This window comes from Melopsittacus undulatus, chromosome 4, assembly GCF_012275295.1.
Source record: "Melopsittacus undulatus isolate bMelUnd1 chromosome 4, bMelUnd1.mat.Z, whole genome shotgun sequence".
Taxonomy (NCBI): Eukaryota; Metazoa; Chordata; class Aves; order Psittaciformes; family Psittaculidae; genus Melopsittacus; species Melopsittacus undulatus.
In genome coordinates this window covers 85,231,673-85,254,171 of record NC_047530.1, presented here as the reverse complement: position 1 = coordinate 85,254,171, position 22,499 = coordinate 85,231,673, and the positions used below count along the sequence as shown (strand labels likewise).

Here is a 22,499-nt window from a genome sequence, read left to right as displayed (position 1 = left end):
GGCAAGGACATTACACTGGAAGGGATTAGCTGTTCTGCGTGGTTTTGAGGCCAGAATACTGCTGGGATTGTCCCTGGTGGCTGGGTGGAGCTTGCTGGGTACCTGCCCAAAAGCCACAGGGTCCCCATGCAGCAGATGGCCCGACCTTAGGGGGGAAATATGTTGAAACCAAAGAACAAAGCTCCTCTCCACTGAAGGATGCAAAATATATTCTGGATACCACTGAGGAAGCAGCAAACATTGGTCTTGAGATCTCTGTGCTCTGTATACCTGATCAGATACATAGGAGGCATTTCAAGGAATCCAATATGCTGTCTTTTAGAGAATAGCTAGACATGACAGAGGGTGGGGTAAATGTGTATTCATTTTGAGGGCTCTTGCATAGAATTTTTTTTGTCCTGAAGTCAGCCCTTTGTGAAGTTTCCCGTGTGGTAGGAATGGAGGTTGATCTGACTTGCCACCAGAGTTAAGGGTATTTTGCTGTTAAGGAGAAAATGTGAACAAGCATCAACAGTGATTGCAAGGATGAGTTCAGCTGAATCCATGATCTCTTGCTTAGCTCTTATTTGCTAAATGTGCCACACAAGTGGCCTTATGCACACCCACAGTAGCTGATAAAACAGCTCCACTTGCTCAATAGGAAGAAGCTGGCAGGAGAGGATTGTTGGGATGGTTTTGCTGGGAGCTCATGGAAGAGAGGTGACCTTGTGAAGGCCACAGAAGAGTTGTGTCCTGACCTGATCAGAAGCTGGGACCTATTCTGTTGCATTTTAGATGTTAGAAGCTCTGCCTTCTATACTTGGGTTTTTAATATGTGAAAATCCTCATATTTGTTTCTCTTTTTCCAGTCTGCATTGCTTTAAAGGAGAGGAACTTCCCAGTGTGCCCCAAATAAAGGGGCACAAAGCAGAAGGCTGAGCATACTTCAGGGCAACCCCCTCCACCTCAGTCAGAAGAGACCCTGCAGACATGGGCACCCATGGGAGCAGGGTGAAGTCAGGGGCTACTCTACACTGTGCTGCCAGACTGCATCCGTGTGCGAGATGCAAGCAAGCGGTGGGAGTGAAAGCTCTGCCTGTGGCCAGCAGGCAGCTGCGAGGCAGGCAGCAGCCGCCAGCTCGCTGACAGCACGGTTCTGGCACCGCAAAGAATCGAGCCCTTTGTATTTAACCATCCAGACCTAATATACTGACATGGTCGTCATCAGATACAGTTGACATATTTAAATGGTGTATCTCGCTGCTTTGAACAAGTGGGAATGTGTTCTTGGACTGCTTTGCTCTCCACATTTATGCGGAGGTTCCCACTGTCCATTTTCCATAGTTACTTACAGCAATTAGCTGGAATCCAGGGCTGCAGCGGCTCTATGCATAGCCTCTCAAACCACACCTGTGGCTTTTTTGTGTCACATATAATTCATTACTGAGTGATGCTTCCTGCCTTGTCATCTTTAGTCCTAGATGAATGAATGGTGTATCTAAATCAGCTTAGCACCGAACTAAAGTAGTGGTTCATGTTTAGCTGTGGCTCTTGCACAAGTTGTGCAGAAACTTATTTGTGTTGGTACGGCTGGGTGTTCACTGGAGGATCCAGCTCTTTTGATATTGGATCCGCTCACAGCTTGCATGTCCTGCCTCAGCTTTATTTTTCCTTCCAGAGGCATAGATACTGCATGAATCACTGTCTTTGCAGAGGCTCCAATGGATGAAGGTATTTATGCTGAAACCTCACCAGGCTGTAATTAATCTGTAGACGAAAGGAAATGGTTTTGTGACAGCTAAATGAAGACCAAATAATGCAATGTGATGAAAGGTATGCTCAACAGTCTGATTCAGGGCCTGAAATTTATATGTGTTTAGCTTCACAGTGAGCTGAAAATGTTTGAAACAAAAATTGCCTTAAGTCCCAGTTAGTAGTAGACAAAAGAAAACCTGCACATAACTGTATATTAATATGCAGAAAACTGAACAGATATTTAAAAGAAATTGCACCCTGTTATTTAGTGTATTTGAAAACATTCAGGAAACTTACATGTAAATTGTATAAGGGTGCTGTAGACAGAGAGGCACGTGTTTCATGCATTAGATCTGTGAGATCAGGGTATGTTCCAGTGAACAGGCTGTCTCCTTCAGCCTTTAGTTAGGCTGAGATAGAAAATATCTGATAAACTTTAAAAAATTATTGCAGACTTTTGTAAACCAAGCTGGGGTTTGTTTTGTTTTTTGTTCCCCAGATTTAGATTGTTTTGCAGAAGGAAAGCGGTTGCTGATCATCTTGTTTGAAAGTTCAATATTTCTCCAGTGAAATGTTTTGCGTTTTGTTTTTAAAGAAGGAAGTAATATTTTGAGTTCATGTTTCAGCTTGTTCATCATCATTTGCACCTTTGATGCAGGTTCTCTTGCATTACTTCATGTGTACCTGAGACTGTTTTTAGCAAAAAGGCACACTGGTAAACGCAGCAGCTCCTCTGTACTTCGGTGATGGTGGCCTTGGAATGGTAGCCTGAAATGGGTCACTGCTGAACATTTCAAGCAACAGGAGCAGAGGGTCCTTATCTAAATGGATGATCTTGAGATTTCTCAATTCCACTTGTGTAGAATCACATAATCCACATGGCCTGTCTAGTGGAGTCTTGAAAACCTCCACAGATGGGTTGCTACAGCCTCTTGAGGTGGCCTGTTCCAGCACTGCATAGCCCGCCTCGAGAGAAAACTTTTCTGAATGTCCAGCCTGAACTTCCCAAGTTGTGTTATACCACCTGCTGCTACCAGGAAGGGTATATAATAGAGTTATAACTGCAGACTCTCATGCTAGATCATGTGTGTATGTTTATTTTCACTTTTAATCTAAGCTTTTGGTAACAAACCAGCAGTTAGATTGTCTGTATTTAAGCTAAAACTGGGTAAGGTTTATAAAATGCTTATGAAATCTTAATTTCACTGTTGGCTATATCATACCTATACCTTAGTAACATTTTAAGACTGTGAAAGTACTGTTGTTATGACAGCTGTTGTTAACATCACTATCTCTATACTTAATACATAACATACTATTTCAGGTTGCTATTGTTATTTTTGACATAGAAAGCAACGTGTTTTTTTATAACTGGGCATACTGGTAGGGGAATGAGTTGGATTCTTTTATGACTTTAGCATCATCAACAAAATGATCAAGTACTGTAAATTTACATTATAATTATGATGGCAGTCAGAAACAATATAATTCGATTTTGAGGTTGAAAGCGCATGTGCCCTGGGAATTTGGCGGGAATATATTATTGTGAATTTGGCGGGAATATATCATTTGGAAGCTGAGTAAGTCCTAACAGAACACATATGAACACATATATAGTTCAGTGATGCAAGTTTTTTCTATTTAGGCCAAGTTTTAAGGCTTGAACTTTTCATTTTTGGTTCCAGTTTTATTTACCTGTCATACATGAACTCAGGATTGTGCAGCTTTCCCCCCCCCCCCCAAGTATGATTTGCATCCTACACACCTACAGCTATACTTGATAATTTTTTTCCCTTTTTGTCTGAGATGTGAATTATTCATTGAAGTAAGCAGGTTGTAGATAACTTAGATCTTGAGAAATGAATGTTGGGGGAAAAGCTTTGTTTTCAATACTTTGGTTAAGACATAGATCATATTTTAAAAGCAGTGTAATGGACTGGCTGCTGGATTTCTTAGAGCCACGCTGGAACACCACATATGTGCAGAGATGGTCAGAGTATCTAACTCCTGGCTGTGTAATGTCTTTAGAACATCTTGTCATGAACATCCAAAATCCTCCCCACATGAATGATGGTGATACCAGAGTCACACTTTGCCTCTGTTGGAGAAGATATCCAAAGCCATATAAGACCCCAGCTGCTTTTCAGTCACCTGGAGAGGATTATTACTGTTCAAAACAAATCTTTGTACCTGTAGCGACTTTGAGCTTCAGGACTTTGTATCCAAGATATTTCTGGTTCTTCCTTAAGGAAAGCTCCTCTTGGTCCTGTTCAGGGTTTTTAGGGATCTCCAGAATGACTTCAAGGAGGCACAGTAACATGGAGATGGATTCTGTCTCATACCACAGTGGGTATGAAAGTACATCGACTGTGATACGAAGCAATAGCAGCTGGGTTTACTTCTGTTTGTGCTGGTGTGTCTGATACCTGTCAGCTACTTTGTGAACAAATAGCAGCCACCTGACTGCTCAGCAGCATGGTTCTGTGAATTTGCTTGCTTACCTTCCTGCCTCTCTCATCCCCTTCCCCCTCAGTTTCTACTACTTTTTCTCTTGTAGACAGCAATATAGAATCAGGCTGCTTTTCATTTCCATCACTTTTCCCTGCTGTGCTTGAATCTGTTGCAATTAAATTTTAATTGAGATACACACTGCTTAAATAGACACAAGACAGCTACAGCTATTGCTAATTAATTTTCTTCAAAAATGACAACATTTAATAATTATATTCCATGTCACTTACATTATTTATACAAGTTTAACTCTGGGATTTTTTTTTAAGACATGTCAGCTGTGAAAGTGCTTTATGGTGTTAATCTCCTGTAAGGCAATTGTGATTAACTCGAGAAATGAAAGTATGTTTATGGTGCATTTAGTTAAATAGCATGTAGCTCTGCAAGTAGCAAGAAAGATTGAGACATTTTTGTGATAAGGTAATTGTGTTTCTGGTTACAGCATTCAAATCTAGAGGATCTTTGATAATACTTTGTGCTTTTGTATAATCTTTGGTCTGAGGACCTCTGAATACTTTCTGCCTACAAACGAGCAAGCTCACACATTATGATAGAGATTCCTCCTCAGTTTCTCACTTCACCTTGTGTAGCACAAAGATCATCTGCTGCCCCAGTCTGCAAAATTCCTTGCCCTTTGCTAACTTGCTCTGATACCAGGCAAAGAAAATGACCTTTTTGTATTTTAGTCTGAAGAATCCATCACTGGTTGCTGTCAGACAGGGTGCTGGATGAGCAGGACCATTTGTCTGTTGTAACATGACAGTCCTCAGGCAGCACTGTGACAATTTGGGGAGTCTGTCTGTGTGAGGATATGTAACTGCTGCATCATGGCATGACTTGGTGTTTGTGGATAGGCGCATCATCAACCTCTGAACTTCAGGTGTTCACCAAACAGGTAGAAACTTCTCAGGACAACTGTGAAGGAGAATTTTTCCAGCCTCTCCTATGGGGGTGCACAACAGTGACGGACCCTCTGCAGAACAAAGGAACCAGCTGTAGGAGGTGAGATGCATTAGCCCCAGGATTTACTGGCAGATCAGGAAGTTTGGGAAGGACTGGAGAATTAGAGGGCATTTTTCTTCTCAGCAAGGGTCCTGTCTAAGGTGAAAGCTAAGGCTGGAAGCTAAGGCAGAGGGATTTTGTGGGTCAGAGAAATAAATATAGGAGGGAGGGTGGGAAGGATAGGTAATACTTTTTGATCCCTCAGAGTACCCAAGACCAATAAAAACTAAAACTTGATGAGAAAAGTGACTGTCAGTACATGGTTGTGCATATTTCCTCTGCTAGCATAGAGTAACTCTTTAGAAACCTACACATCTTTTTTGTTTGTCACTGTCCTGTATCAATGTAAAATCAAGCTGTTCTGGGAAAAGAGCTTTGGAAAGGTGTGCATGTTTGCATTTGTTAAGTACGTTGGTGATTAGCCCTGATATTGCAGAGCAGAACTAGTTAGATAATGTAACCCCCTTCCAGGAATGCACAACAGAGAAATTTCCAAGGGTGGCCTGAAAAGCAATTGTGCTGTGTACTGCTGTGATCAGGGTAGGTTAAGATTTCGTGGATCTAGAGGGCTGATCAACAGGGCAACCAGAGTGTCTCAGCCAAAGTAAATTTGATTAAATGTGTTTTAAATGGGTGTCTAATGAAACTCTTTTGTTGGATATTTGGGACTATCATATACTTTTCAACTCACTTTTGTCTTCTTGAAGCTAGTAATTTTGGTTCCTTTTTATAATGAACATATAGTAAAAAAAGTACTTACAGAACCATTTCACTCTGTGTTAAGATGCATTTGAATGAAAAGCTGTCTGGTCATCTGTCTATCCTCATGTACTGTCATGGAAGAAAAAAATGCATTAAAAATACCCTTTTCATTGTAACTTTTTAGGGAAAGTTTAGATTGGATATAAGGAAGAAATTTTTTACTGTAAGGGTGGTGAGGTACTGGAGTGGGTTGCCCAGGGAAGTTGTGAATGCTCCATCCCTGGCGGTGTTCAAGGCCAGGTTGGACAGAGCCTTGGCTGGCATGGTTTAGTGTGAGGTGTCCCTGCCCATGGCAGGGGGGTTGGAACTGGATGATCTTAAGGTCCTTTCCAACCCTAATTACTTTATTCTTCCCTTGACTTTGTTAATAGCAAAACAGGCTAGGCAATAATTAGTTCTATTTCAGTGTCTGTTTGGTTTCTTGCGCACCTTTGCATAGAGACAGGGTTAAGTACCTCAGGAAATTGCATCCTGGGTTTTTTAGAAACAACAGTAATTTTTTGAGCCTTTATTTTATCACTCCTCTTGTTAGGTTGTAGTTTATTCTGCTCTCCTCCAAAGCAGGTACTGCAGTTAAATATATGTAGGGTTTTGTGCTCATTGGCAATAGTCACAACTGTTGGCAAAGATAGTGCCTCAGTGGTACAGTGGGCTGGTACAGTGGCACATGCAGCCAGCTTTTTTCACAGTGAACCTGTCCTGGTTGTTGAGGGCTGCTCCATTGCACCTGATGAGACAGGAATCATTTCATCCTCTAACAAATAGACCTCTTCCTCTGTGTGTTTTCCCTGGAGTTATTTACACATGATGTTCTTTGCTTTGAGGTCTCACACGCACTGTAATTTGCATGTGGTGCTGGAGTTACTGACGGTTTATTCCTTTGATTGCTGATTCTCACGATACTGAAATATGCCTTTGGCTGCCAGTGCAGTTGTGTAGCTGTAGGGGCTGTAGCCTGAAAGGCCACAGGTCTGGTAAAGCTGGAAGTTTTCTTCAAGACACATAGTGTGAGTGGTCATGTCCAGGTCCCAACCAAAAGACAGGGTAGGAGCCACGTGGCTTTGTGTCTGTTTTGTATCATTGCACTGCCAGCAAATGGGAAGGCTTTAAACACTGATGAATGTTCACAGCTAGCAGTCCTCTGCTCTAAAAGTCTCAGTGGGGTGCAGTGATGAAAAGCCAACCCCGTGCATGCTTCAGGTCTGTTTCTCTGAAGGCATTTGGCTGCATATATTCACATAAACAAAGAGCCACTCTTCGGTTTACAGGAATGCTAAGGGAAGACATGTAATGTTTTCTCAGTATGCCATGAATGATTTGCGGATGGACAGCAATTTCTTGTTTACAAAAGATACATTTTCTGTAGTTTTTCTAATAAACTTTTTATAAGTTAGCAATAAATCTATGAAAACCTGAGTGTGAAGTGGAGCTACTGATTGCAAAATACAAAGTGTGTTGAGCTGTTTTATATGTAACATATGAAAGGCTGGGAAGAGCGCAAGAGAACGAAGTGGCACCAGATGGTGGGTAGCTGTGGACATGGCGTAGACTAGAAATAATGTGGACATCTACAGCTGGTGACGTGTCCTCCAGCCCTAGGCTTGCAGTTCTATGACAGTTTGGGCTCAAATGGATGACTGTAAAGATAGGAGGTAACATATGGTTTTGATTTTTTTCAGTACAGGGAAACATAACTTGCTTCTCAGTCAAGTTCTAGGTTATGGCAGCACTTAGGATGAAAACTTGAAGGGGTGTTTCAGTATTTCTAGCATATAATTTTGAATGCTGAGATGCCCTGACACTGTGTTATGCAGAGAGCAAGGGGATATAAGAAATATGCTCTTTCTTTTAATAAAGGACAAGTGAATTGTGATAAATGAGTTATGATAAATTAGTTATATAATTTCCTTACTTAAGTAAAACTATGACTAACCGAAGAACCTTTATTTCTCCTAAAATCAGAACAATGAATCCTAACAATATGTTCACTGGGTCCTTATTTTCCAACGGGATCTGCTTCTCATCCTGGAGACCTGTAGTAGAGCAGAAGGCACTCCAAGTCAATAGTTTCACTGGTGAAAACAAGCTATGAATGAGACTGGGAGTGGACGGCTGTCTCTGGTCTGTATGATTCTATGGCCAAACTGACTCGAAGAGCGTATATTTAGGCCCCGACTAAAGGAAGTGCATATGCATTTGGTGAAGTCTCCCTGAAGCCAGTGAGATTGAGAGCACAGTGTGGTAGGCTTTGATGGGCTTTGAAAGAGGAGACAATGGGTGAGGCAAAACAAAAGAGCATGCCATCAAAGGATGTAAAGGAAAGTGACAGGAACAAAGTGACAAGCTAGGAAAATGCTCTTTGCTCCCACATTCTGAATGGCTGTGAAACCAGCTTTGTACCCATTAGAGCCAATGTAAAGGAACTTGTAAATGTAAATGAATTGCTTAGAGGCTGGTGTTTTATGTTCACATGCATAGGTGAGTGGCAGGAAGCTCAAGGAAGCACCAGACTCTGAGACATTGTGCAGAACTAAGAAACAGGAGTCAGAGGTGGCCTAGAGGCAAAAAGTGAGGTTGGAGAAAGCTGAGGACCACCCCAGATTTCAGACCTGAGTAACAAACAAGATGCTATCCACCTCTAAATTTGGCATCATTTGCCACCTTCTAATCATAGCCAGACAGCTGTGAGAAATTATTTGAGAGGCATACTGAAATTTCTATGTGGTTGGAAGGAAATCAGGTATGAACTAAGGTGATCTGCGACTAAAATGTAAGGAACATTTAGTGGAGAGAAGTTCCAGAGGTAACTAGGTATGGAAGACTGGATAAAACTTAGCTAAGAATGAGGAGGAAGATGGAATGAGAGTTACAGGTAAAACCAAAATTTTGTTTTTTAGAGAGAGGCAGACCAAAGCAGACTGTGTTTGTGAGAAAAAAGAGCTGAAAGAAGAGAGAAAGGGCAAGGAAAGCAAGAAAGTGTCTGTGACATGGTTTAGAAGATGGTTGTGGAGGAGTGAGGTGATTAGAGAAGAACAGATGAAACGTTAGAGGGAGGGAGGGAGTTGTAGATGGGAGGTAAAAGACTTATCTTGTTTTGACTGTTTTCTCTAGAACTCATCAAGCCTGTCTGCAGAAAAAAAGATACAGAGATAGAATATAATTATCATATGCATTAATATGCAACCAAAGTAATGTACAATAACTACAAGGTAAATAACTATTATGATTTTAAAAGAAGGGAAATTCTGGCTGAATGTGAGGAATAAACACTGGCACAGGTTGCTCAGAGAGGTGGTAGATGTGCTCTCCTCAAAGCCATTCAAGGCCAGCCTGGATGTGGTTCTGGCAACCTGATCTAGTTCAACATGTTCCTACTATTTGCAGGGGGTTGGACTAGATGACTTTTGAAGATCCTTTCCAACCCACACTATTCTATGATTCTACGACTATTACAAGCAGTACTAAAAAGCTGTATCTCTACACACATGCTCATATAAAAGGACTCTCTCCTGAAGAATTTATATTAATCCTTTGTATTTTGTCCTGAATTAGATAGTATTAAGGAATGAAATCAGACAAGAAGGAAGTATCTACAGGGTCTTCTCAGGCTAGCTTTAATGATTTGCATCTTACCTAGTGAAATATTAAAAAACATCTTGTGCGTGTGTGTGTTGTCTAGTAGCTGGACCAGTCACTGCCCCAAAGTCTGGTATAGCCTGTGAACAGTTCTGGGGGCTCAACGAGTGAACGTAGTTTGCAATGCTCAGTCCCTACCTTGGTTACCATCAAATGTACTTCTTTTGCTTCACTTGTTTCAACTGCCCAATTGCATAGGCCCAACGTGGTTCCTGAGCTATTCATCTGAGCCATAGCAACCTGACGACATTTGCTAAAAGTTTACTGCTAGCTTGGGTTTGTTCCAGTAAGTTTTGTTGACATGAGATGTGCTGGCATGACAGCCCAGCTTGTTCTGGAGGTGAAACAGTTGCTGCAAGACAGTGAAGGATTGGCTTCTTCAGATTTCCAGTCTTCTGTAGGCTGCTTCCTGCACTGCTGGGGTGGGGAGAAGGGTGGTTTTTCCCCTAGATTTTACAAGAAGAGAATGAAATAAATCAGTGTTATTTCTTTATTTTTTTGATGCTGGCAGCTGCATGCCAGACCAAGAAACCAAGTCAGTTCTTACAGGTTACCAAGCAAAAATTGCATGATGCTCTGTTGGTGAATGGTTTTATATCTGCCTCTGTCATCAGAATACTTGTAGCATGGTAGACATAACTACATAGTAAAGGAATGTATACTCGACAACATTGCCATTGGCAGGACATAAACACGTTAGAGTTTATCAGTGTTCTGGAAGATGCTTGTTACTTGAGTCTTACTAAGTCCTTATCATAAAAGAAAAAAATAGAGAAGTTGGAAGGCAGAAGTTAGTTTTTCTTATCAGCAGAGACACGTATGGTAAGATTCAGTCATTATAAATGCAGGTGTTTTGATCTATGAAGGTATGGCAAATTGTTTATAACATACTGATCTATAAGTGCATACAATCACAGAGGATGAAGGTGCTGATCTAGTCTAACTTTCCATATAACACCATCAGAGGACTTTCTCATACTTAAATCCATCCACGTCCAGTGACAGGTTTTAAACTATAGCATTCTTCAGGAAAAATATCTGAACAGAATGTCTGCTCTACAGTGCTAGAGAGTCTGTCACCAGCCTGAATCCAGTGCTGCTTTTTGTTGAAACTGGGAGCCTTGTTTCTAATTTTAATGTCTCTAGTTTAACTTCTTAGTCTTTGCAGTTGGTATTAGGCAACTGTAATTGGTTTAGCTGTAGATTCTTGTAATGTCTCTTACCTCTGGGTCAAAAAGCATCTGTTACCATATTTTTGCTAATTGTGTAAGTGTTAATAATATTACTGATCAAGTCATCCTGCAAGCACCTCTCCTTTGAGCAATCTTTCATTTTTCTCATAACACTGGAGTTTTTCCAATGTTCCTCATTCTCCCTGGATTGTGAACAAGAGAGCTGTGTGTGAGTGCTCCCTAAATCAATTCAGGGTTAGGAGAGGCATTATAATCTCCCAAATTCTGTGTGGACAATGACATTTTCTTGAGTTGCTGAGATTCTGGCAACCTCCACAGAACTTGTCAGCCACTGTCTGCCTACCATAAAATTCAGGTTTTCTCCAGTGTTTCTCAAAACACAGTCTTCATTTTCATCAGTTGTTTCCCAGATGTGTGGCCTTGTATGTGGTTGTTTTAAAATATATAATCTTTGTATCTAGCCTAGGGATGGAGAGCATGTCACTGGTGCAAAGCAGTCATCTTTATTTACCATGTCTGCAGTCATTTGTCACTGACAAACTTCATGACTCTATTTTTTTCCAGTCACTGATACGTAAAGTGCTTGTAGCTCTCCAATCATATGAATATTTCCACCCAATTCAGTAATACCAGTCAGGACTAATTTGTGTATTAAATGAGCTATTCCACTTCTTGTTTATTACTCAGGTTTGCAGCATTAGAGTCTACACAGTTAAGGAATCTTTTCTCTTTGAGTCCCTTGGTACCTTGATTAATTTTAATCTTGACATCTTGATTTCTGGCTAAATGAGTGCTCATTTTCACCCTTGTCTTTTGTCATTAGCTTAATACCCTCCTGAATACTTTAGCCTGTCTCCTGAAAGGCTCGTTCTCTTCCATGAAATGACAGTCAGCTGCATTGTACAGTCTCTCTTCGCTGTAGAAGCTGGACCTACACTGCTGAAAACTGTGGGGCTCTGCCTTTCACCTCTTAATTAACTGTTAATTTTTGGAATCCTATATAGCCATAACCCTGTAACTTGAGTTGCAGCTTACAGAAATGAGCACTGTTTAGAGTATTAGTTTTGTTCTCTCTCATATAAAGTTCCTTGCAAGGACTCTTGGTCTTGAATCTTCACCGGTGTGCTTGTGTCTTTGCAGACTAGGCTGCGTTGAAGTTCATGGGTATGTCCCATCTACTGTCAGATCCTTCAGAAGTTTTGGTCTTTGTATATGCTCTGTTACTTGTGAGCATGAGGCTGGACTCAATGACTCCATAGGTCCCTTCCAACCCCAAATACTTTATGATCCTGTTAGAAACTTTTCTCCCATTCCCATCTGGATGAATTTTTCTCCATTCTCCCATTTATGAACTGTCAACCATTTTATGTGGTCTGCATCCTGCCTTTAGCTAGCAACTATAGCCTTACAAAGACAATATGTGCTTCTACCCAGTGTGGAATAGCAGCTTGTGTGGTGTATGTGTTCAGCAGAGGAACACGAGCCAATTGAAGTGTTGCTTTTTTGTTTTTAATTACATTCTTGTTTTCTTCCCAGGCTTCTCTCCTACATACTTACACGTGTGGCTCTGGAGGGAGCATTCAATAGGCTGATGAAGTGAACTGGAATGTTTAAAAATAAACCAGAATTTTGTAATGAAACATGTTCTGAAAGAACCCAGTTGCCATAGGGATTTTTGCAAGGATGCAGTCCTTTATCTTTCATTGCTCAAAATAAAGGTTTTCCTTCCTGGAGCCAAACGAGGGTTTTCTTATCCAAGCTCTGGAGCCTGTTCAATGTCATCTGGGTGGACTAGTCACTACAAGACAATATTACTCATCCCACCCCTACATAAAGCAAACCCATTAAACTTCACTGCATGTGGTTTGTGTTTGAGGTTTCATTCATGAGAGTTGAAAGTGCCCAAATTACTGCCGCACGGAAGTGAAGCCCTGAGAAGATTCTCCTTCAGTCACCACCAGTCAACAAAACATTCACTTCCACCTTTTCAAAAGCTCCCTCAAATCTGATTTCAAGGCAGCTCTTTTCCTCTTAGCTAGATCTCCTGCACTGATGCTCACCCCCTCCGTGGAACCTGTATGAACACCTCTGTTCAGAGTCAGTTTCTGTTCCATTCATGGTATGTTCAATTTACTTTCTTTGTATCTTTAACTCATAAGGCTGCTGAAAAGTCAATAGGTTAATTATTACTGATTTGGATTTAGAGTGTAATTTTGTTGTAAACAGTTTAAATGCTGGTCTTCCACCCTGGTCTTAATGCAGTCTGTGTTTAGCTGTTACCCACCCTGGTATACCTGCCAACCACCACAGATGTTTTATCTGACATGTTAGTTATTAACAGTTTCTGCTCTTGTTGGAGCATGAAGACTTGATGAAGGGGTTTTTCAGTTTCTTCATCTTATTATTTTTTTCTTTTTTTTTTTTTCCTATTCCAGCATGCAGTTTTCCTAAAATGAAAACAATATTTTTTCATTAGATACATGTGCACACATATAGGTAATATTTTGGTTTTCTTCTTCATTTTTTTGTTTTTTTTTGAAAACCATCCCCCCCCAAAAAAAGAGCAAAACCAAAACCAAAAAAAACCCAGAAAATTCTGTAATAGGAAATTGAAAACTTCTTTGTATTTACATCAAAAAAACCAACTTAGACAACTTTCTTGCCAAAGTCCTTTCACCCTTACAACAAAACCCAAACAAATAAACAAAACCCAAGTGAAGGTTCATGGACCAGTTATGATGGTGATGTATCACTTTTGAGCAATTTTGTTTACTTGGTAGTATCCTTCCATATTTTTACAGTACGCTAACACATAGTCTGAATACAGGAGTGTCCTGATTATCTTCTTTGACAGTTCTTTGCCTGTCAGAATTCTCATAGTAAAAATTTTCTCATGATAAGACATGTAGGATTTGGCTTTGTAAAGGTACAAGCATGACTTTGTTTTTATCTTTCACCACAAAAGGCTCTTCCCTCCAGTCCTCACTCCTTCAACTTCTCGGTTCTTCCAAAGTATGACACAAAGATAAATTCTGAGAGAGAGGAAGAAAAGTCATGTACCCCAGCCGGCATGCCTCAGCATGGACCAGTGCCGAATCTGTGTCTGGCTTTGAGCTTTTATGTCTGCTCGTATGTTTTGATGATGTATTGTAATTATATATAACCCAGTATCTGAAAGACAATTTCTGTTCAGGGCTCTAAGGCTGGCAACTTGAAAATATACTTGAAGTGGGGTAATAATTCATATTAATCTAATATTTATAAATTGGTTGTATTTGTAAGGAAGCGGCAACATAAAAGTGACATTAGTGTTCGTGAAAAATGCAAACAGAAGGCTAAACGCAAAGAAGGGGTGAAATCTCAGTTCCTTTATTCAATATTATCCTTTTTCCAGTAAGCACAGCTCAGAAATTAAGCAACTTTTTAGAATGGGAAACACCACTTATATTTCAATCCAGTGGACTCAGTGTTGTCATCTGGTGCTGTGGAATGTCCTCGGATAGCCTGGCCTCTGGCTGACGTTCCTGAAGAATGCATGTCTCCTGTAAGTCCTGTGCCACATCTGTCAGTCCTGCCCAGGATGAGGGTCTCCAGGGTGCTGAGTGTCCTTGTGCAGACACTGACATTACACTCTTTGTGTGTCCCTGCTGGAAGGTCTCAAAGGAGCATCCAGCTGGTGAATGCTAGCTCCAGAGCAGGTAGCTAAATACTTCAAGATTGTGCATATGGTGATAATTTCTGATCACCACCACTAACCCCACTGGCCTTGTCTGATTCAAATGGGAAGCCACTGTAGTCAGTGTCAATGTAAAGCAGGACACCACTTTTGACCCTTTCTGAGGTGTACTTTTCATATGCCTGGCACCACATGAAGCAGCGGATTGTATCTTTGTCTTGGGTAGTCCAACTGCAAAGAGGGACAGAAGACAGTGGAGGGCTGCATTCCCTAGAGCTGTTTCCTTGGCATATTTCTTCCATCAGAGACCCTTGCATCTCTCCATTTTGCTTCCCTGCAAGTTACCGGAATATTTTCCATCTTCTCCCTGTGCCATGCCTCCTTGCCCTGTGTCTTCCATGCTAGATGTCATACTGTGCCCCAGCGGGACTATGTATCTCCATTTTTTCTGGTACCAGGTCTGTCTTTAGCCTCCTTCTTCCTGTTTCTCATGCTACTCTTTTCTCTCTCTACAGGATTTGTCATTGGCTGCCTGCCTTGTGCTTGTACTTCCATTCACTCATATTCTTACCTACACCAATCTGTTAGGTCATCCCTCTTTCCCCTTATTTCTTCTGTTTCTTCCAGGCTCCTTTCCATCTTCAGGAACACACTGCTTTTTCCACATCCAGCAAATGACCCTTGCAAACAATCCTCCTTCCCTCATGCCTCCTACCCATCATGCGTTTTTTCATACTTTGCCTTCATCCTTTACCTCCCTGGGCCGAGTTGCGCCCATTGGTGCCTGGAATATCCCTGGATCTTCTGGAGCTGGCTGGAGGTGACGTTCTGAAGTTATCACATTACAGAGAAATGGTGCTAAGCACCAGGCAGTCCTGGGTGCACTTTGACCCCTCACAGTCAGGCAAGAATGACTTGTTCCTAGTGCTTTTGGTTTGCCATTGCCATATGGAAATGGCAGATGGTGTTGATCAGGAAGTTAATCTAGAAGCGTATCCGTTTCATGCCGTATGCGAAAGATTTGTTCATTAATGTAGAACTCTAATTTAAAGCCAATTAACAGAGTGATTTGAAGAGACTTGTTGTTTTTGAAGTTCAAAAGAGATGCTAAGTCTCTGATTTCAGCCTTTGTACATTCCAGAACCTGTATAACTATTGCAGTGTTGCCAACTATCCTGGAGGTTTTCTTCTCTATTTTTTTTCTTTCCCCTTTTCTTTTTTCTGCCTCTTCATTTTTTTAAGTGATGCAACTTTTGCCATGGGCTGGAACTGTTTGGTGAAGCCGTTTGAACACTCAGTTTTCTTACCAGTTTTAGGCCTACATTCGGGGAGTGGGTGAGCAGAACTTGTGTGTCTTTCTATCCTCTTTGCTGAACGCCAGCACAGCTCCCTCCTTCTTCCCTTCAGCAGCCCCAGTATTGCTCTTCTCTAAGCAGGAGTTGGGGAGGAGGTAGAAAAACAGAAGCCCTAAGGAGCTCTAACACCACTCCTGTCATTGTGGGGCTGTCTCTGCTTCTTTTTCTCCCATCCCATAAGGTCTCCCAGAAGCTGGCTGGGACACACCACAGCACTTTCTAAGCTTGGAGGAGGCAGAAAGGGCCTCTAGATGGACAGCTACTGCTCTACACACACATGCCCCAACATACAGCTCTAATTTCCACATGTAATCAACTTGGTAGGATTGGCCCAAGCAGACCATTCCTAAGCAATGTCATAGAATCATAGAATCATAGAACAGTTAGGGTTGGAAAGCACCTTAAGATCATCTATTTCCAACCCCCCTGTCAAGATGGGAAACGTGGTGTCAGGAGGACCCTCAAAGTGGCTAGTTCTGAATTCATACTTATGCTGCTTTTAGCTGAGATTGATAGTTTATAAGCACTTCCTTCTATAAGATCCTTCACTAATAGAGAGCATGTTTGTATAGCCCAACAGTTAGTAGCGGCATGTGTACAGAAGTAACTTTTTTTAGTAATTTGAAGCTATTGCTGATATAAACGAAAATACAGGGGTCAAGTTTTGCTGTGGTATAAAGCCTATGGCTTCACTGGGTTAACTGCTGCTACTTCTGTGTAATTGAGAACATAATTTGGCTCAAATCCTGGGAGACTGAATAGGATCACAGCAGCCACTGTATTAAGCCGATGTTCAAAACAGTTGGCTGACACTGAATTTCACAAGCAGATCATGTAGTCAGAAGAGTTTAGCTGTATGACACAGTCCACTGCAAAAGAGGAGATGGTGGGAGTATCTCTTTGTTTATCTTAACTAGAACAGCACGTCATGAAAGGTATGAGGAGGGTGATGTGGCAGAACAGATAATGTATCTCCCTGGTGGGTGTATGAGGACAAACCTGGTGAGAGCTGTGCAGAGGCTACCACCAGTTACCCCAGCTCCCAATCATGCCAGGAGCCAGCAGCAGTGGGGCTTCATCCTGGCTGTGCTGCAGTGGAGGTAGTGCTGCTGTCAGCAGCAAACACATGTCTGTCATGTCCTGCTGGGCGTGATGGCACCTCACTGGCACTGCTGGGGCTGTGCATGAGGAGGTCAGGTAGAGATGGACTTAAGATAAAGAGGAAGATAGACATTGGTCTGAGAAAGCCGGAAATATTCACAAAAGCAGAATGTCTTCTGGAAGCCCCCTCTGCAAAACCCTTCCTCTCACCCTGCAGGGTTTCAGAAGGTGGCATTCAGCAACTGTGATGGCTTCTGGAGGACTGGACCCATGTCACAACATCACCAGTGGCACCTACCCTCTTCCACAGAGGCTTGCTCTGTCACTGCTACTCAGTCTTTGAGGAAAGGTGGCCAGAATTAGTGATCTGCATTTCACAGAAAAGCTTTCACAGAAAACACAGTTTTCTACTCTGTCTAAGGGAGGAGAAGGGGGTTTCCTGGTGAAAGAAAAATCCTGAAGAAGGAAATAATGTCTTTTCAAGAGAAGGGCATGCAGGGACTATGGGTGATGAGCATCTATTTGTTCCCAAGTTTGCTAGCAGTTCTGCTCTGGCTAATGCCCTCCAAAGGAGACAGGTATTTTGGGACAGTATTTTCAACCATTTCTTGAGCACTTAGCAGGAGGGATTGTTTTATTAGGAAAGTTTATGGCTTCTTGTTTTTCCCTCAAAGGCAAATGTGACTTTGTTGTTTTTAATTCTGTTGGGATTTCTCCCTTTTAATATACAACGCAGCTGTTAAAATAGCTGGGGTTGTCTAGGGCAAATCATATAGCACTTTCCTTGTTCAGATCTCAGATGGCTGCCTTTTTAGTGTCACTGCAGAATTATATTACAGGGCATATGAATAGTGCTGGTATTAGTGTCAAAATCAATTACCCAACCCTTTTCCTGCAGAGAAAGCTACAAACCTTAGGAACAATCTGAGTAATCCATTCTGGGTTTCTAATTCTGAGTAATGACGGAGGGCAGAGACTTGTGCTTGAATAAGTGCACAGGGTCTTTCTCTGTATAGTCACTCCTAAATGCATGCTCTTTACAGGAAAAAGCAGGCTCCCTGTGAAACCCTTTTTCATGCCAAATGGCTCGTTGCTAAGATTAATCTGTCATTGAATTTATAAATTCTGTGTGGCACAGAGCAGCGGAAAAAGTTTAGCATTGAACAGAAAGCAAACTATGTATTGCTTAAAAAATGAACATTGTGCTCCTGGATGGTGTGGATTGACTGCCTCCATCAATATATCTTCTTATACTGGTAATAAAAACACTTCCATAGCCTTGTGCCTCCAAGGATCTCAAAGCACTTTGCAAATAGGGCAAAGTACTATTTCCTATTTTATGGCTGTGGAAACCGGCTCCGAGAGAGGTTAAGCTTTTTGCCCAGGGACAGAGGAGACTGTAACAGAGCCAAGATGAGAACTTAAATCTCCAAAGCTCCAGCTCTGTGTTCTGGTCATCCACAGCACCAGAGCACAGTGGGGGAGTCTGCTCAGCTGACTCTCAGCCATTGTCCATTAAACCTCAGGAGGTGGAATATGAAATCAGTGTTGGTGTTCCTTTGCTCACTGGTCTCTGTCCCAGTCTGTGGACAGAGATGCTGAGCAGGGCAGGATCTGGCCTGGGTGGATGCTTGTGTCCTCCTGGGCTAGGTTGGTCAGCTCTGGTTACGGGTGGCTGTGGAAGGAGAATAACTTTTGATTGTCACTGACTTGGGGAAAAGCCTGGAGCCTCACATCCAGCCTGCTCTTCCCCAAGCACCTTTATGAAGCAAAAATAATTATAGACTTACTACCTAAATCCTGTAAGATTACAGGAGTTGCATTTGGGTTTGGTGGTTGGTTTTTTTTTTCCTAATCCAGTATTTGTGAAGGATTTACTTGTTTAATGCAACCATTTATTGGAGACACTGGATTTTTTTTTTAATTCATAATTCATCTGAAAAGAGAGCATACAGTTACAGGGGCTGGATTTTTCAGATAGGGGCCTGATCTCCTGTCAAATTCCAGCTGGATAAACAACACATCTGAAAAACTGGGTCCCTACTGAGGTGTCTGTGCCATGGATTTAGAGACATCACTTCAGGAACCTCTCATGAAAACAAGCATTGCTCTAACCTGCTAGCTTCACAGGAGAATAATTTCTACCAGTAGTTTCTTCCTTGCCCTCCCTGGCTGCTGTGTTCTGCAGTCCCTGAGGAAGCCTCCTCAGGCATGAGGCTGCCCCGAGGGTCAGGGTAACCCGGAGGGAGGAGGCTGGGAGGGGTGTGAGGGCAAGCGTCTGGTTTCAAACAAGAGTGCAAAGCCTTGAAAGGAGGAACTAAGAAGAAACAGGTGGGGGGCTCCTAATATAGCCTCTGAAGTTTATTTGCTTAACGAACAGAAGCCCAGGCTGTCAGACCTAGGTCAAACACTCCTCCAGCCTGAGTATATTTATTTCATACGTGGTCTGTAACCTAGCCTGATTTCTGGATTAAAATGCTGTAAAGTCCTGGCCCTCAGGAACTCATCCCATGTTTGCCATCAGTCTCAGCACATGCCAGGGCAGGGCCTGGAGGGGCCATCTCAGTATTCACTGGAGTATTGTGTCATAAGTAAAGCCTGTAATTGTGGGTCCTGTAATTTCCAATGCAGGCTTCACTGGTCACAGCTGCAGATAGTGACTGAAGGTCCATCAGTTAGTTGTCCCATTAAAGTAGGCAGTACCTGAGGGCTCTTGGTATAAGCTGCTCAGTGAGCCACCATCCAGCTGGAGCCCAGGCAGCTGTGACAGTGCTGCAGGACCACATCCACCACATGCCAACCTCCTCTGGGATAGCAAGAATGGCTTCATGTTTATAGGGAAGTCTTAACATATCTCAGAGGAGGAAGTTGTTTAGGACAGCCTGTCTTGAACAGTGGTGCAATGTAGAGGGTCTCCAGGGGTAGGTGTGAGGAGTCTGAGAGCATGGGACTACACGCTGACTGTGCTGAGCCATGGAGCTCATCATGTAGCAGAGGAAAAGGGTCTTCGCTTTTCTGCTTGTCTGCCCTCAAGTTATAGCACAAAACCTGCCTGAAAACCAGCAAAATAGTCAGGAGACGACAACACCACAATCCCAAAATGAAGTGCTTACACCAGGTTCAGTAACAACTAAAGGGTAAAAGCTATAATTCACACATGGGAGTTCCTGAAATCCTTATGTGCTTTAAATTGTTTAGGAGAGTTAACTTTTTAATCCAAGATGTTCAGGAGTCAGTTAATCCTTCAGAGTGAAGGAGGGGAAGTTTGAGCTGGCACAATGGCAGTAAAACTACCCACAGGCAGAAAAGTTTGATGGTTTCCCAGACATTTTTTGGCTGATCCCATTAATTCCAGTAAGGTAAACAGACAGTGTGCTCTAGCATATCTCAGGAGCTGAAAAATTTGCATCTGAAAATTTGCATGTGAAAAAAATCTCAGATCTGCATTAAAATTGGAAAGGAAAGGAGGAATTAGCAGTGGGTTTTCCCAAGACCAGCCAGTGGTTGGTAATGCCAGGTTAACTGTGTGGGTTCTTTGAAATCAGGGGTCATGGAAACATTTGAAATAAAACAAGTTAAAACAGGGAGAACAACAGTATTTTCAGTCAAAAATGAAGCATGCCTCCTCATTTAAGAGAAGCCCCATTTTTATGTTATATTTGGGAAGTCCATATGTTTGCTTTTGGGAGACCAGTTAAGTTTGAGTCATGCAGAACAAATTATCAGGCTGACAAAAAGTTCAGGAGCTGTTATTTTTCATGGACATAAATTGAAATAACCAGCTTATTTCTGCTTTGGTATCTACTTGGTTCGTGGAGTTTTCACTGTCACTTAATTCACCATATGTAAAAGGAGTAAAGCTGTAGCTTGTTTTCAGATGTGACTGGTAGGATAGAACTTGTTTGAGAGACGGAGGAATTGATTGATCTTAGTCCTCACCAGTGAGAGCTAGATGAGCTCTGGTGCAGATTATCTGTAAGCACTTTTGAAATGTTCTGGTCAAGAAACTGTTTCAGAACCAGCACACAGAATAAGCACCAACTGGGGGAAAGGAAAAAAAAATCTTAAAAGTATTTTCTTCCTTTATTTTTATTGGAAGGTTTTAGCTGAGTCAGGGGTTTTTTTGTGTATGATGAGCTAGGTCATGTATAGGATTGACAAACTGGTTTTATACACACTAAATTATTGTGTCTCACTTGTTTAGTCCTGGAATGCCCTTTGGAATGATAAGCTTTATTATGTAGCCCAAGTTTAAGTGGGGAAAACATGTGTTTTGGTCCTGATCCTTTTAGGTCTTCAATTTCCTGAAGCCAGTGGATGTCAGAATATCCATCCCTTTGCAGGGTTGTGCCATTTTTGTCTGTGGCTGCTGTACTGGCTGTGCCTCTGGACCTAGAATCCCAGGAAACCTTTACCACTTGCCATTTACTTCTGAGGTCTGCTAAACTATCAGCTGCTTTCTCATGGGGCTGATTTTGCATTTTGTGAGTAGTGAGCAGAATCTGTTTTTCTTTTATGTCCTGTAGGGTCGCTGAGCTGGAAGATGCACGTCTAAGATGGAAACTTCTGCTTCAACAGCTGCTGGGAAAAAAGAAGGGAAAGGTGCCGTTCTGGAGGGGAATGGCTTTACGGAGACGGGGAAGAAACCCACTCCTTTAGCAGCTACAGGAGCAGCAGTGGCACAAGGAGGTACTTTATGTTTTCCACAGTTTGAAAGCAGCAGGGGTGTTTTTTATTAGACTGTAAGAATTTAATAAGTCCTGTGGCATCTGTCCTCCCATGAACACGCTGAGTTTATTGGGGTTCTTGGCCCTTGGAGGTCACAGGAGCAGGAACCTGTGTAACCACGTGGCATCCAAACGTCACTGCACTGTGATGAGTCACCACCTCTCCCAGTGAATTGGGCTGCGGCAAGAGAGAGGATGGGTAGTGAGTGGTGGCCATTGGAGAGTTGAGGCATGCTATCACTGCTTGCCACCAGCTAGCCAGTGCTGTATGCTGCTGGCAGCATAGTGCCTGCCACTCCTCCATGGAACCTGGCTGGAGCCAGAGGACCCCCTGATATTGTGGTCAGGGAGGGATGTTGTGTGCTGGCTATGATCCTGCTAACAGACTGCACCATCTTCAGTCATTGCTGCTGGGATTTAGTGGTTAGAGAGGAATTTTGGGATTGTCTGGCCCCAGTACAAGAAGGTTCACAAAGAAACCCCCCTACATGCACCATTCCTTTTAATGTCAGAAATAGCTCAGTTCTTTATTTCTTTTTCTATCAGTGTTTTTGGCAAGATGTTGGTCCTGCTGATGTTGAAGTAAATTGAGAAGCTCTCTTGGACACCCTTGAGGCGCATAGGGTTGGTTTTGCTGGGTGTAGCACTGGGAAGAGAGAGGAGAGTGGCAATGTGCATGTCTGCTTGTTGCTCTTGCCTCCTTTCACTGGCTATGCCAGACAAAATACAACCCCAGAAAACATCTTGCACACGTGAGCTGGTGGAGCTCCAAATTGGTGTCAGGGCCCTTCATGGTGGTGCC

The 22,499-nt window shown here is 42.3% G+C and overlaps 1 protein-coding gene across 2 annotated transcripts in view; it reads left to right on the top strand.

Annotated features, from left to right (window-relative positions):
• GLI2 (GLI family zinc finger 2) overlaps positions 1 to 22,499 on the top strand; it is a 197,389-nt gene that overhangs the window by 30,704 nt on the left and 144,186 nt on the right. The window contains exon 2 of one of the 2 annotated variants that reach the window (XM_031053149.2): positions 21,497 to 21,659. In XM_031053149.2, coding sequence (XP_030909009.2) covers positions 21,527 to 21,659 — 133 coding nt within the window. In that variant the 5' untranslated portion in view covers positions 21,497 to 21,526. Of the gene's footprint in view, positions 1 to 21,496; positions 21,660 to 22,499 lie in introns of those variants that run through there. The other variant, XM_005153809.4, reaches the window with a different exon arrangement.